The sequence below is a fragment of the Ovis aries genome, chromosome 3 (assembly GCF_016772045.2).
Source record: "Ovis aries strain OAR_USU_Benz2616 breed Rambouillet chromosome 3, ARS-UI_Ramb_v3.0, whole genome shotgun sequence".
Lineage (NCBI taxonomy): Eukaryota > Metazoa > Chordata > Mammalia > Artiodactyla > Bovidae > Ovis > Ovis aries.
Window position 1 is genome coordinate 166,373,734 of NC_056056.1, and position 15,235 is coordinate 166,388,968.

General features: G+C 38.0%; 1 protein-coding gene across 8 annotated transcripts in view; it reads left to right on the forward strand.

Annotated features, from left to right (window-relative positions):
• The window catches only part of CFAP54 (cilia and flagella associated protein 54), a 330,206-nt gene that overhangs the window by 78,483 nt on the left and 236,488 nt on the right, over window positions 1–15,235 (forward strand). For 7 of the 8 annotated variants that reach the window (XM_015094809.4, XM_060413069.1, XM_060413070.1 and 4 more), the window contains 3 exons: window positions 1,872–1,964; window positions 2,226–2,411; window positions 12,205–12,341. In XM_015094809.4, the coding sequence (XP_014950295.2) occupies window positions 1,872–1,964; window positions 2,226–2,411; window positions 12,205–12,341 (416 nt within the window). The remainder of the gene's footprint in view (window positions 1–1,871; window positions 1,965–2,225; window positions 2,412–12,204; window positions 12,342–15,235) is intronic. The other variant, XM_027967638.3, reaches the window with a different exon arrangement.

A 15,235-nucleotide genomic window follows, 5' to 3' on the forward strand; every position in this document is an offset into this window, starting at 1 on the left:
ATAATGGTTAAAAATAGGAAGACATAAGAATCCCACACTTGACCTGCAGCTGTAAGACTTGTAACTCAGCACATGATGTGAAGCTGATGTATGTTCTGTTGGGAGAGTTACATGCTGCTGGAAATGACACCTTCTGTTACCTACTCCTTAGCACTAGATGGTGCTGTGGGCTTAAATACATTTTCTAGTTTGTGATTTCAGCCATCTTTTGTTTTACCAAAATCCTCTTGTTAAGGCATTCTTTGCATTAACATCTGTTTTAATAGTTGAAAATATTAATGTTATTTATAAAATTTTACTTTCAGAATTAGTGGTGATTTTTCCATTGTGCCCTTACACTTACATAGATTCTAAGGACTTACTCTTCTTATATAAACTAAGATGTTTTCATCTGGGTAACAAAATAGAACTATAAAGCCTGCTTGCAAAAATGCTTTTAGAGAAAACTTACTCTTCAAATTCCGTAGAGCTTCAAAATATGTAGAGCTTCACTTAGAGCAATAATGATCTAGGTCATAAAACAGTACATTTCTTCCTTTTTTACCTCTATGGCACTTTTTTTTACATGAAAAGTCAAGGAAAGTTAGTTTATAAGTTGTTTTTCTGAGAGTCATGCTGAGTTTCTTTTTCTCTTCTCCTGGCCTCCATCTTTCAAGTTCCTTCAGTGTGTTTTCTGTCCTTGAAGTTCTGCCTTTCCTAGTGCTCTTTAATCACCTGAGAAATTTTCTTTAAAAACACAAAAGTTCGGCTGTTATGCACTAGGTATTCATATTCATTGAGGGAGGCAGGCCTGGGTAGATGTAATTTTTTTTTTTAATGGTTGATTATGTACAAACTGTATTTTAAAAAACGATCCTGTTACATAGTCAGAGTGGAGAACTACTTGTGCAGACCACACACAATTAGTATTTTTCTGTTGACCCAGAGGGAGAAATAGCAGGCGGAGCTGTAAGAGGCTGCTGCTTCGGAGACAATTACATTCCCCACCCCCTGCTCTTTTTTTCTAGTTTTAGAAGTTGAGATGTTATGAGGTGGGGCCTTTGGGGAAAAGAGAATGAAACGCCACACTGATGACGACCCCTCCATCACCTACCCCTGGACAGTATACCTCCTAATGATGCTTTTTTCCTAGGTATCACCTCTCCTCCTTTCCCTACAGTGAGAATAATTCATGATGATGAGGTATCTCCATTATTTTGACGTTTTGGCAAAAAGACCATTATTGTCTAACCATTTAGTCCAGTTTTAAGTTTGCTTTTTTTCTGTGAAATTTGCATTTTGCTTTTGGTTTACATCTGTATTTAATAATTATCAAAGGAATACAATGTTTCAGAAAATTTATAGACCAGAGGAAAAAATATTACCCATAATCTTACCATTTTATCATCCAAACTCTACTATTCTTATTTAGAAACATTTTCTTCTAGGCTTTTTCATATGCATGCTTACATTTTATGTAAAGCACTACAATTTAGTGCCTTGGTTCTTTTACCACTTACTTTTGGTCATTTATTAAATAAAATGTGAAAATCATTTCTGTGTTGGTCTTTTTGTCATCAAGATGAGCTCATCTTTGGAGTCACTCTCTGCCACTGTCTGAACACTGCTTAACACATAGGAACTGCTCACTTCATTGTAGCTAAAAGTAATTAATAATGAATAATATTTTAGTCTTGGTCCCAGGTAAACTATATTTGTATTTTTAAAAAGTATAAACCTAAGTGTCTTTGTAAACTGAGGTTTCATATTTTAAAACTTGAATAGTTATATTTTTGTATAGAAAAGTATTCCTTTTGCCACATCATGATAAAAGAAATCAAATGCTGTGTTAAGCTGACTAGAGATGACAGGCTCATCTCTCTCCTTGGCAGGTCTGCTGGTATTGCATTTTGGGTCGCAAAGCGGAAGGAAGCTATGGAAAAGTAAGACTAAACAATAATCATCTCCCAAACTCAGGAGAAGCGGTATGTTGAACTGAAAAAACCTTTGAATGTCAGGAAATCTTACCAAAAGTCTTATTAATTACAACTGAGTGTTGCTGTTTTTTTTTTTTTTTAATGTAATCACTGTCTCAATGAATTTCTCTTGATTTCAACTTGAGTCATATCTAAAATCTTACAGTAAATGGAAAGCTTTTTTTTTAACCTATAAAGATCACTTAATTATATTAAAAAACCCTTATTTTAATTTTCCATGTATAACTTGAAATATGTTTTTGTTAATAGATACCAGCGGATGGCAAAAGTGTTTTTGAGGTAAAAGGTTTAGAAACCAATGAAAAATACGTCTTTGCAGTTGCAGCTTACTGTTCTAGTGGAAAGCTGATTGGTGATGCTATTGGCGAGACAACTAAACCAATTCTGGTTTACCCACCTCTTTCTGCTGTTACTACTCGGATGTTATTGACGCAGGTAGATGAGATTTCACCTAATATCTTCCTCTATTTTTTATACTGTTAACCAATTACTAAGTAATTTCTGATGAAAAAACAGTCACAGCACATATTCTGAAGCTCCTGTAATACATATTTTCCTTGGCCACAGTTTAGTCTCCTAAAATATAAATCATTATTTCTCTCACTCCTGAGTTTGCTTTATATAATAACATTTTTTTCCTGCGCTAAATAACATTTAAATGTAACACATACTGATTTTAGAATTTTGGAAATAAATGTTGCCTGTTTTCCTGTCAACCAGTAGCAGTTCTTAACCTGAAGCAGTTTGGGCCCCCAGGGGACATATATCAATGTCTGGAGACATTTTTGGTGGTCACCATCTAGAGGAATGCTACTGACATCTGGAAGGTAGAGGCCAGGGGTGCTGATAAGCATGCTACAATGCAAAAGACAGCATTTCCTTGCCTCAACAAAGTGTTATCTGGTCCAAAATGTCAATAGTGCCAAGGCTGAGAAGCCCTAATCCAGAGATATCCTTTTCTTTGCAGGCATATGTATACTTGTTGTTTAGTTACTAAGTTGTGTCCAACTCTTTTGCAACCCCATGACGGTAGCCCACCAGGCTCCTCTGTCCATGGCATTTCACAGGCTAGGATACTGGTGTGGGTTGCCATTTCTATCTCCAGGGGATCTTCCCCACCCAGGGTTCAAACACATGTCTCCTGCATTGGCAGTAGGATTCTTTACCACTGAACCACTTAGGAAGCCTGTATGTATACAAATACACACATATATGTGTCTACACACAACATGTGTGTAGCATGTAGACACATATACAAGTGTGTGAATTTATGTATAATATATAATTTTAGTCATAGTGTACATATTATTTTACATCCAATTGTTATTTACTACATAACTGACTTTTTTCCACTCTATTAAGTATTGTTTCAAAACATAATTTTTACCATTTGTATGGTATTGCATTTTAAAAATGTCATAATGTAGTATATATATATGTGTGTGTGTGTGTGTATACGTGTATACACACATACACACTGGAATACTAGTCAGAAAAAATGAATGAAATAATGCCATTTGCAGCAACACGGATGGACCTAGAGATCATCATACTTGAATGAAGTAAGTCAGAAAGAGAAAGACAAATACCATATGATATCACTTATATATGGAATCTAAAATACGACATATGTGAACTTGTTTATGAAACAAAAGTAGAGACTCACAGACACAGGAAACAAACTTATGGTTACCTAAGGGGAAAGGGAGTGGAGGAAGGACCAATTAAGAGTTTGGGATTAATAGATACAAACTACTGTATGTAAAATAGTTAAACAGTAAGGTTCTCCTGTATAGCACAGGGAACTGTATTCAATATTGTGCAATAAACCATAATGGAAAAGACTATGAAAAAGAATATGTGTCTATATGACTGAATCACATTGCTGTACACCAGACTCTAATATAACATTATAATTATTCTTCAATAAAAAATATATATCAGTTGTTTTACAATATTGTGTTTCAGGTGTATAGCAACATGATTTATATATATATGTATGTATTTTTTCAGATTACTTTCCATTGTAAGTTATTTTAAGATATTGAATATAGTTCCTTGTACTATATAGTAAGTATTAATATTTGATGATTGTTTATTTTCTGTATAGTAGTTCATATCCGTTAATCCCACACACGTAATTTATCCCGTTCCTCCTCCTTTTCTCCTGTGGTAGCCATGTTTGTTTTCAATGTCTGTGGGTCTGTTTCTGTTTTGTAGATAAGTTCATTTGCATTGTATTGTAGATTCTACATGTAAGTGATACACAGTATTTGTCTTTCTCTGCCTGACTTGCTTTACTTACTATGATATTCTCTAGGTCCATCCATGTTGCAGCGAATGGCAATATTTTATTCTTCTTTATGGCTGAGTAATATTCTATTTGCGCATGCGCACATGCGCGCGAACGCGTGCGTGCGTGCGTGCGTGTGTGTGTGTGTGTACCTCACATCTTAAACCAATCATCTGTTGTTGGGCACTTGGGTTGTTTCCATGTCTTAGCTGTTATAAATAGTGCTGCAGTGAAGATTGGGGTCCATGAATCTTTTCAAATTATACTTTTCTCCACATATATGCCCAGGAGTGGGGTTGTTGGATCATGAACTAGTTCTGTTTTTAGTTTTTTAAGGAACTTCCATCCAGTTCCCATAGTGGATGTACCAATTTACATTCCTATCAACACTGTAGGAAGGTTTCCTCTTTCTTCACACCCTCTCCAGCGTTTATTGTTTGTAGACTTTTGATGATGGCCATTCTGACCAATGTGAGATGATACCTCATTGTAGTTTTGATTTTATTCCTCTAATAATTGGTGATATTGAGCATCTTTCACTGCATCTATGATTATTTTCTTAGGATCGGTTTATAGAAGTGAATTTTCTGGGTTCATAGAGACAGACCTGAGTTTAAGATGCAGATCCTCACACTAGCTGTGTGATATTAGTCAATTAACCTTCATCTATGAAGTAGAATAATAATAATAGTTACCTCCCAGAACTGTTATGAGTATTAAATGGAATTATGCATGTGAAACATTTAACCATAGCACTTACCCCACAGTAGGCATTTAATGAATATTATTGTGGTTCTTAGTTATGGATATACTTGTGAATTGACATTTTTGCTGAAATAATTGCCTGACTTAAAACATGTCACCAGTGAATGGGATTCAAGAAAAAAATGACTCATTGACCCAAGTCTCAAGCATATAATTTTAAGTTTATTGTTGGCTCTTCCAAATTTTATCCCATTTCTATTGTGCTATTTTTCCTCTTAATAGTTGATTAGTATTATAGGCTAAAGTCTAACTGGAATTTTATATTATCGTATTTTTCAAAGAAAATTTAATTGAGAGAATTGCTAGGATTTGTCTAGCATTGGTTTAGCATGTCATTTGGGCTCATGGTTTTCTGATGTTTTGATTTCTTTGGAATCTAATATATATCCTAATTTGCAGTGATGGAGTTATTTCAAAGTAAGGCACCGAATATTTCATCAAGATTTAATTTTTCTCCAGGGAGTGGTTTGACTCTTGGGCTTCATTTGGCATAACTTTCATTGAAAGTTAATAAAACGAAGTCCTAGCTATACTGCTAGGATAATGAGAAGTGTCATAAAGTAATGGCCTGTGTTTCTTTACTGATACTGTATTTGCAGTACTGTAGTTCATTTATGACAGTCTAAAATCATTCTCTCTTATAATGTTAAGTTGGATAAGCAAAATTTCTTCCATTTAAAATTTGAGTTTAAGCTTTTAAATTTTAGCAGGAAAATGTACCTTTCTTTTGGAACTGTGATGAAAAGCTGCTGTTTTTTGTAAGAGTAGCTAGTGTTTAGTTTCAAGATAATTCTGTTCTTTAAAAAATATTATTATAAATATTTTATAGTAAAATATGGAGTTACTTTGCTAAATGTTTATGAATAACTTGGCTTAGAGTTTTTGGTTGTACTTTTTATTAAACATTATTTTATAAATAAAAAGTCTATAAAGTCAAGTGAATCTTTACTAGATTTTTCTCTTACTGTAGAAAACTATAATAATTTAAGCTATCTGGAAAATTTTTTGAGGAACCTTTATGAATTATATATTATCTACATTTATTTTCCAATTTCATTCCCTTTATAGCCTCATTTCTTTTTATTATTCCCTTTTAAGTTGGGAATGACTAGATAATGTGATATAAAATATAGACAATTAGAAATCTGTGAGCAGGATTGTAGGATTTTAGGCAAATTGCTTGGTCTTAATTTCCCTATCTGTAAAACGGATACAAGACCAAATGCCACATACTACTGGATTATTGAACTACTAAATCAAATAGCAAGTGGGCACCATGACTTGCTGAAATGAGGAAGTGAGGAATATCATTTATTAAAAAACTGTTGCCTGACAGACATTTTAACATTCATTATTCCATTGATTATAGTAACTCAAAGATAGAGGTGGTATTATTACTTTCAAGTTCAGGAAACGGATGAATTTAACCCTTCTCTGGCAATCTCATTTTATTCCAGAAAGAGTATCTTAGGGAGGTTAAGTAATTTACCCAAGGTTACTCCAATACTTTGGCCACTTGATGCGAAGAGCTGACTCATTGGAAAAGACCCTGATGCTGGGAAAGATTCAGGGCAGGAGGAGAAGGGGACGACAGAGGATGAGATGGTTGGATGGCATCACCAACTCCATGGACATGGGTTTGGGTGGACTCTGGGAGTTGGTGATGGACAGGGAGGCCTGGCTTGCTGCGTTTCATGAGGTTACAGAGTCGGACATGACTGAGCGACTAAACTGAACTCTGGTGGTAGATGGTAAGCCTGCCATTTGAACCAGCTCATGCCTTTCAACTGCTCTGTCCAGGTTCCCAGGAAATCATGTGTTCACCATCTAACATGTGCCAAGTTCATCTAGAGCTTACATCTCTCCCATCTCTTTGCTTCCTAGGTTGGTGTACTCCATAGGTCGTCATGATCTGTGGGAGCAGTAGAGTTTGATGTTGGGTCGGGAATCACAGTGGTGGCAGGAAACTGAAATTTGTACATTTTTTCCAATTCATGTATGAATTCATTGAAACTCTTTTATTAATAAAGGTTTGCCTTTTGTCTATGACCATTAAAAAGTCTAGAGCTACCAGGTAAAATGTAGTCATCCCCATTTTTAAAGTTTGTAAGAAGTTTCAACTCTTCTTTTCCCTCTTTGAACAAAAATTCAATGTTTGTTTTGTGCCAGCTTCTATGTTAGGTAGGTATCATCTCTTTTTCATTTGAACTGTTTTTTTTTTTTTTTTAATCCGTCTCATCACCACAACAGTAACTCTCATTCTAGTTGATTTTTGACCTATGGTTTCAGTTAAGACCCGGATTGCAAGAAATCCTCCCCTGGGGAAATGCAGCCAGGCCCTGGGAAGGCTGCAAAGTTCAGGCAGCTGTAAGCCTCATACCTCTGATACTCTGTACACTTACTTTCTTTTTCTCTCTTTCAATATTGATTTTCCTTTCCATCTCTGGAGGGAATATGGCAGCCCCTTGAATGTTTTTGTATATATCTCAATTTCAGCCATATTCTGGAACTGGTTAGCTATGTCGTAATCTTGATTCCAAATTTCTGGGAAAGAGACCTGCATTGGTTCACCCAATGTAAGAAAGAGTCTGATCTCATTTTTAATGTTTGGCCACTGACTTGTTTTTAAATCTCACCCTTCTTTGTTCCTTTGGCCCCATACCTGAGCAGGCTACTAGGGAGGTCTCTGACTTCACCTTCTCCTTTGGTGCCTGCAGGAAATTTAAATGTGCCAGCCGGCGGGAACTGTGCCCAGTCCAGCCACTAACAAAGCCCAACCTATTCCTTCTACTCTGCCCAGGAAAACCTGGGCCTGCCTGTGCCTGCCTATGGGACTCTCCCTGGGAGTCCCTTGTGTGAAAAATAAACTTTCTCTTAGATCCTCCTGGTGCATGTAATGTCTTCAGCCTTAACACCTGAAGCAGACTGTGTGTGTGTATGTATGGGGTCCATCTTGCTTTGCTGTGGACCCAGCTTGGGTCAGGCACTCACCCTGGGCCAATCAATTGTGTTATTTTATAGCACACCTTCTGGGTGTTCTCTTCCGTATAAAGAGGGAAATTATCAGGAAAAGAGGAATTTTAAGTTCATTTCACACATTATTATTGAGTGCTTACTCTGTGCCCAGCATTGCTGTAAGCTAGTGATTCTAAAACTTGAGCCTGAATCAGAATGATCTGTAGTGCTGGCCTAAAGAGATTGCTGCCCCCACCGACAGAGTATATGGTTCACTTGGTGTGGGATAGGACCTGTTAAGTCTGCATGTATAACAAGTTCATAGGTGAGGCAGATGCTGATGGTTCAAGGACCATACTTTGAGAACCACTGTTCTAAGTGAAATGAGCAAAATGCCATGGTAGGAGGTACGTAAATAGCAAATGAACATAGTAAAAAAATAGATTGCCTATTAATAGTATGTTAGAAGGTAAGTCCTATGGAAAGATAGCGTAGAATACAGTCAGAGGAATTGAAAATGTAAAGTGGGATAAAGGAAAGTAAACTACAGTGTTACAGTGTTAAGTAAGCTGAACAGAGAAAATGTCATCTGGAAGACGAGATGTGAACAGACATTTGAAGGAGGTGAGGGAGCAGCTCTGGAGAAAGAAGATTCCACAGAAAGAGCTAGAAGAAAAGCCTGAAGGATTCCAGAACTGTACTTGGTATAACATAAATAGCAAGGAGGCCAGAATGACTGCATTAGAGGGGCCCAAAGGATTGCTTAGGGAGGTAAAAGGTGAGCGGATAGAGGGGAAAGTAGATCGTGATAAGAATTCCAGACCATTGTAGTAAGTATGGCTTTTACTGTGAGTGGAATGGACAGCACTGGAGAGAGTTTGATGTAATAAGACAGCATGACATTACTTCTGTTTCAAAGGCTCACCCTGGTTGCTGTGTTGTGCATGCACCATAAGGCATGATTGTAGAAGCAGAGGGAACTGTTGAATACCTACTGCTGTCATCCAGTCAGAGATGGGAGTGGCTTGGCCAGGGTGATAGTAGTTGATGAGATGAGAAGTGGCCAGATTCTGGATATATTTTGAAGGAGGAGTTAACAAGAATTCCTGTTGGAAACAATTTATAGAGAAAAATAGGAGATGCCTTGAAGGTGTTTAGCCAACTAACTAGAAGGACAGACTTGGACCACAGCTGAGTTGGGGATGGCTATGGGTGGTGCAGAGAAAGATAAAAAAATCAGTTGGGGGCATGTTAAGGTTAGATGTTTATTAGATATTCAGAGAGAATTGTTGAATAGTCAGTTAGACACGTGAATCTGGAGTTTGGGAGAGAGGTCTGGGTAGCAGAGGGAATTGAGAATAGTCGTGTGACAACTGTAGCCATGGGGCTGGATAATAGCAGCAAGGACATGAGTGCTGAGGAGAGGAGAGATCAGAAGACTCAGCCCTGGTGAACACCAGTATTATGAGATTGAGGAGAAGAGGAGGAGCTTGCCAGGGTGCTGGAAAGGAATGTATTAGGTTGGCCAAAATGTTTGTTCCATAGCATCTTATGGAAAAACCCACATAAACATTCTGGGATCTAGTTCCCCGACCAGGGATCGAACCTGGGCCCCCTGCATTGGCAGTGTGGAGTCTTAGCCATTGGACCACCATGGAAGTCCCTCTTTTAATGCTGCTTTCTCATTTTAAACTCCCCCCCTCTAAAGTCTATTCTGCACATGACTACTATTTAACCATCTTTGAACCTGCGAATATCAAGCACTCATCTGTTAACTCACACAGACTCATGAATTTATAAACCTTTAATTTTATCATGGCATTTTTTCTTGTTTTGCAATGTCCACTGACTGAACAAATAATATTATTTTTATGTTTTCACTCTTTTTATAAAAAGTGAAATATAGTTGATTTAGTGTTGTGCCAATTTCTGCTGTACAGCAAAGTGACTCAGAAATAACTATTTTTAAAAAGCTATATTTTAAAAGGAAAGAACATTCAATTATAGTTTCACCAACTCCCTTACACATCATCTGTTATCATTTTCCATGGTGAATCTTAGAATTATAATGGTGTTTTAATGACCACTTGGTCCGACTTTTTCATTTGCCCAATGTGGCGCAGAGAAGGGACCTCATCTATCACACTAAGTCTTGATTCTACTTTTTCATTTTATTTATTTTTTACTGAGTATTTGGCTCTGTACAAATTATTCTACTTGTCAATACCCCAGTTTCCTTATCTGGAAAACAAGGACACTCATAGAGCTCACTTCACAGAGCTGTAATGAAGAGTCAATGCAATAATGCATGTGAAATGCTTGGTCCAGGACCTGATATCTTTAAATACTTCCATCTGATTTTCAGGGCTTCCCAGGTAGCTCAGTGGTAAAGAATCTGCTCCCTCAGTGCAGATGTGGGTTCAACCCCTGGGTCAGGAAGATTCCTGGGAGAAGGAAATGGCAACCCACTCTAGTATTCTTGCCTGGGAAATCTCATGGAAAGTGGTGCCTGGTGTGCTACAGTCCATGGAGTCACAAAGATTTGGACATAACTGAGCAAACACGCACACACACACACATCTGATTTTCAAGACTTTCTGAAATCCTGTCTCACTTTACCTGTCCAGTCATACTGCCTGTGCTGTGCTTAGTTGCTTCAGTCATGTTGACTCTTTGCGATCTCAATAGACTGCAGCCTGCCAGGCTCCTTTGTCCATCATTTCTTCTGGCAAGAATACTGGAGTGGGTTGCCATGTTCTCCTCCAGGGGATCTTCCCAACCTAGGGATTGAATCCAGGTCCCCCTCATTGCAGGCAGATTCTTTACCAACTAAGCCACCAGGAAAGCCCACCATACTGCCTGAGTGAATGAAAGTCACTCAGTCACATCCGACTCTTTGTGACCCCAAGGACTATATAGTCCATGGAATTCTCCAGGCCAGAATACTGGAGTTGGTAGCCGTTCCCTTCTCCAGGAGATCTTCCCAACCCAGGGTCAAAGCCAGGTCTCCTGCATTTCAGGCAGATTCTTTACCAGCTGAGCCACAAGGGAAGCCCTACTTTTCTTCAAATTTTTACCTGTCTTTCCAGTCTCAAACGCCCTGTGGCAATTTCCTTCACAGGATCTTTTTCAGATTCCATCTAAACTGTGCCCATTTGAACCTTATCCCTGCCTTAGGGTTTACATCAAGCCCTGATTCCTCCTTGAAGTCTTCATTTCTCCTTTTTTAAGTCTCTACAATTATGATGTGATTATTTGCAATTTTTCTGTAATTTCATGTGTTTTACCACTGTAACTTGATTACAGTTTCATGGAGTATGAAATTGTTTTAAGCTTTGAAGAATCTAGATTTACAGTGCTTAGCACCAAGTAGAAACTTCATAAAAGTTTACTGGTTGGTTGATTATGAGTATTGACTTGGCAGATTTTAAAAGTTCTGGCCCTGTAAGCTATTCCCTTGTGTGGAATATAGTCTAGTAACATGTCATTTACATACTTAATGAATTTATTTATACTTAATACCCTACCTGCTTACACTGAGAACTTGAAGCATCATATAACTCATGTGGTGTGATTTCATATCGTCACACATATTTGGATAGAGTGATTTTTAGAGATACAGTTAAAGAAATATATCCCACCAAAAGAAATAGGTAAGTTGATGGTTTTTTCTTACAAGCTTCTAGGTTTTTTTCAGTGAAGTCAGTTATTTCGCCAAATGGTGAATGTGTGAAACTTAAAACACATTATGGTGTTTTATTCCTTACTCTTTTCAGCTCTGAAGCCTTTGTTGCCAAAAAAGCTCTGAAAGCGTCAGTCAGAACCAGAGAAGAATGAAGTATATTTCATATTTTGGGTTTGGGAAATCTGATTGTTTCTCTTGGAACAGATTGTTCATTATAACAGTGTCTGTAATAAATGGAGTGCACTGCCGAGATAGATGGAAATGAAATTAATTTGGCTCAGATGTGATCTTTGTTTTGCTTATGAGAATTTGAAACATCCTTACAGAGTTTCAAATTTCCATGCAATTTAGAAATAAAAGAGATTTCAAAATGTGTCTTTCTCCCTTGCCGTGGCCCTGTAGAGCAGAACAGCCAATGTGAATAATTTTGTAGGAAATTAGAGTGTGATTGGACCTTCTCAGAATTCTTGTTGAAAGTATACACTCCCCAAATTCAAGTTATGCCTAAGAGAATGTGCTTTCTGTTGCAGGTTGCCTATCAGACTGGTAACTATGATCTGGCTAAGAAAGTTTTCTCACCAGTCTGGGATTATTTTGTTGCTTCACCACCTCAGGGTGACCAATCCATTATTTGTTTAAGTAATATAATGACTATTACACAGAGAAGGTAATTAGAAATGCTCTTTTATTTATTTATTTATTTTAACTTTATTTTACTTTACAATACTGTATTGGTTTTGCCATACATTGACATGAATCCACCACGGGTGTATACAAGCTCCCAATCCTGAATCCCCCTCTCTCCTCCCACCCCATATCATCTCTCTGGATCATCCTCATGCACCAGCCCCAAGCATCCTGTATCCTGTATCGAACATAGACTGGCACTTTGAAGAAATGTTCTTTTAAAATATTAATTTGCTTATTGAAAAGACAGGTGCTGGCTGTGAAGCCTAGAGTTAATTTATTTTCAAGTTCATGTTGAGATGGTATATGTAAAACTACTTCCAACAAGTAAAGCATAGATATTCTGAAGGTTTGGGTCCTTCTTAGAACTTTCTTTGTTAGAATTGGAAAAAACACTGGAAACATATGGATACATTTTGAATATAAGCTAATGAGGTTATGAGGAAAAAAACCCCCAAATACTAACCAAGGTAGTGTCAGTTTTACTAGAAAACACAAATACGTATTGGGGACCTTTATCACAGAGAAAGGTCAGGTTGAAATTAAGTTTAGGGTCTGATGGGTGAGCTCTTAGGGTAAGAAGACTTTTCCTTTGCTTGAAGAGGCACCCAGGATTAGGCCACCAACTGCAAATAGGTCTATAGAAGCCATATAAAGCTACAGGCTATCCTTTGCCATTTTTTCCTTAAGAAACCAAAGTTTAAGGGCAGCATCAGAAATGAACATTAGTATAATTTCAGCCTGTCTCAACAACATATTCAATAAGAACAGTCTCCTTTACCTGCTTGGTAATGCCTAAAATTCCCTTAATAAGGCAAAACTCTTCACTCCTCAATAGTAATGAGTTAAAAAATGCAAATGCTGAATGAGGCAAGATATTGGTAACACTTATTCATGTAAATGCATAATTCCATTCAATGAAAGAAACATAAACTTAGTGTTTACCATGTATGAGGATGCTCATTGCTGTATGTATGAGGATGCTCAGTGCTGTGGGGGATGGATTCAAGAGGCATTTCAGAAGTGGAAGAGACAGATCTTGGCAGATTTTATGTGACTTGTGGGGATAAGACAGAGGAAGGAGGAGAAGCTGACTGGGATTTCCAGCGAGGGTAAGTCTCTGATGTTACTAAGGGAAGCTGAGAGGTGGAGTGAGTTTTTGGATGAAGAGAATGAATTTGGGGATGTATGGAGTTCAGTTTTCCAGCAGGACAACTCTGTAGATATGAGCTGACACTCAGGAGAGAGCTCAAGGCTAGAGACATATATAAATGGTTCACTGAGGTCATTGTTGGAATTTTGACGATGAGTAATATCTTCTGAGAAATGACTGTTGACCAGAAAGGGTAGAAGGCTGGACTTGAATCCTGGGGCATTGCTTACATTTAAGAGGTAGAGGTAGGAGTTGGAACCAAGGAAGGAAATTGAAATGAATCAGTTCCGAAAGTGAAAGTCCAGGAAAGTGCATTGCCAAGGGAAGTGAGAAGATTATCATGGAGGCCCTGACCAGCAGTGTTATATGCTGGTGCAAAGTCAGAGTAGTCGCTTAAGAAAATGCTGCAAAGAGGTTGGGTAGGATGAAAACCAAGAGGAGGCTTTTAGAGTTGGCATATAGGAAGACATTGGTAAGTTGAAGAAAGCCATTTTTGTGCTGTGATGGGCCAGAAATATATTGCAGTTGGTTAAGGAATAAATGAAAATGGAAAATAGTAACAAGCAAAACTACCCATTTGAAGTTTGGTGGTAAAGATCAGAGGAAAGTTGGCAGAGGCTTTGGGGGAAGGCAACCTTAAGGCCAGAATTTTGGAAGATTGAGATAAGAGAGCCAGTGGGGAGGGAGAGCCTAAGAATGTATGGTGGTGGGGCTACAAAGATCCTAGAGCACATCTAGGGGAATATGAATAAGGAGGCATCAGGGATAGATGGAAGTGTTGCTGAGAATCATGGCTCAGCTGATGTTACGTAACATGAATTGTATCAATAGCAGAGCCCAGTTCCTTGTTGCTGAGGGCTACATAAGATTCACCTTTATATTCTAGGATCTAGAATAATGCTTTATACATGGTTGGTGTTGAGCAAATGCTAGTCTGAATGAAAAACAAAAAGGAATGAGGTAAATAAATAAGTGATTAATTGATTGGCCATTATGGCAGGGATAAAAAAAATCAGATAATAACATCTATGCATAGTCAGGCAAGTTTATTATTGCATAAATTATGGGATGCAGAATCTAAAGTGCTGGAGAGGTCACTATGGAAATGACTAACCAGAGTCCAAGCTGGATACTGGAGGAACTAGAGCCAGGAGGAGGTGATAACTTGGACTTTCTGTGTGTGTCGAACTACTCATGGTCATCAATGACAAAGAAAGTTTAGTATGAGTTGTAGAACCAGGATAACTAAAATCCTCCTGGCAAAGACAATTTCAGAGTTTAGCATGGTGGTGAAGCAGATCCTCTTTAATGTCAATTGATGTCAGATCCTTTCCTGTTTTATAGGGAGAGTGGAGGGACCTGAAGCTTAGAAGAGAGGGTTTGCCATCAAGTAAGGCTTAAGGGCAAGGAAGGGACTAGAGAAACAAAGAAGACTGCAGATTTCACAGTTTTGACAGTGGTGGGCACTGTTGACTGTAATTTAGAAAAGATAATTTGAAGTGACTCTACTTCTATAGGGCTTCCTTGGTGTCAAAAGAATCTGCCTGCACTGCAGGGGACTCGAGTTTGATCCCTGGATTGGGAAGATCTCCTGGAGTAGGGAATGGCTAACCACTTCAGTTTTCTTGCCTGGGGAATTCCATGGACTGAGGAGCCTGGCGGGCTATAGTCAGACATGACTGAGCGACTAACACTTTCACACTTCAGGGGCAGATTTGGGA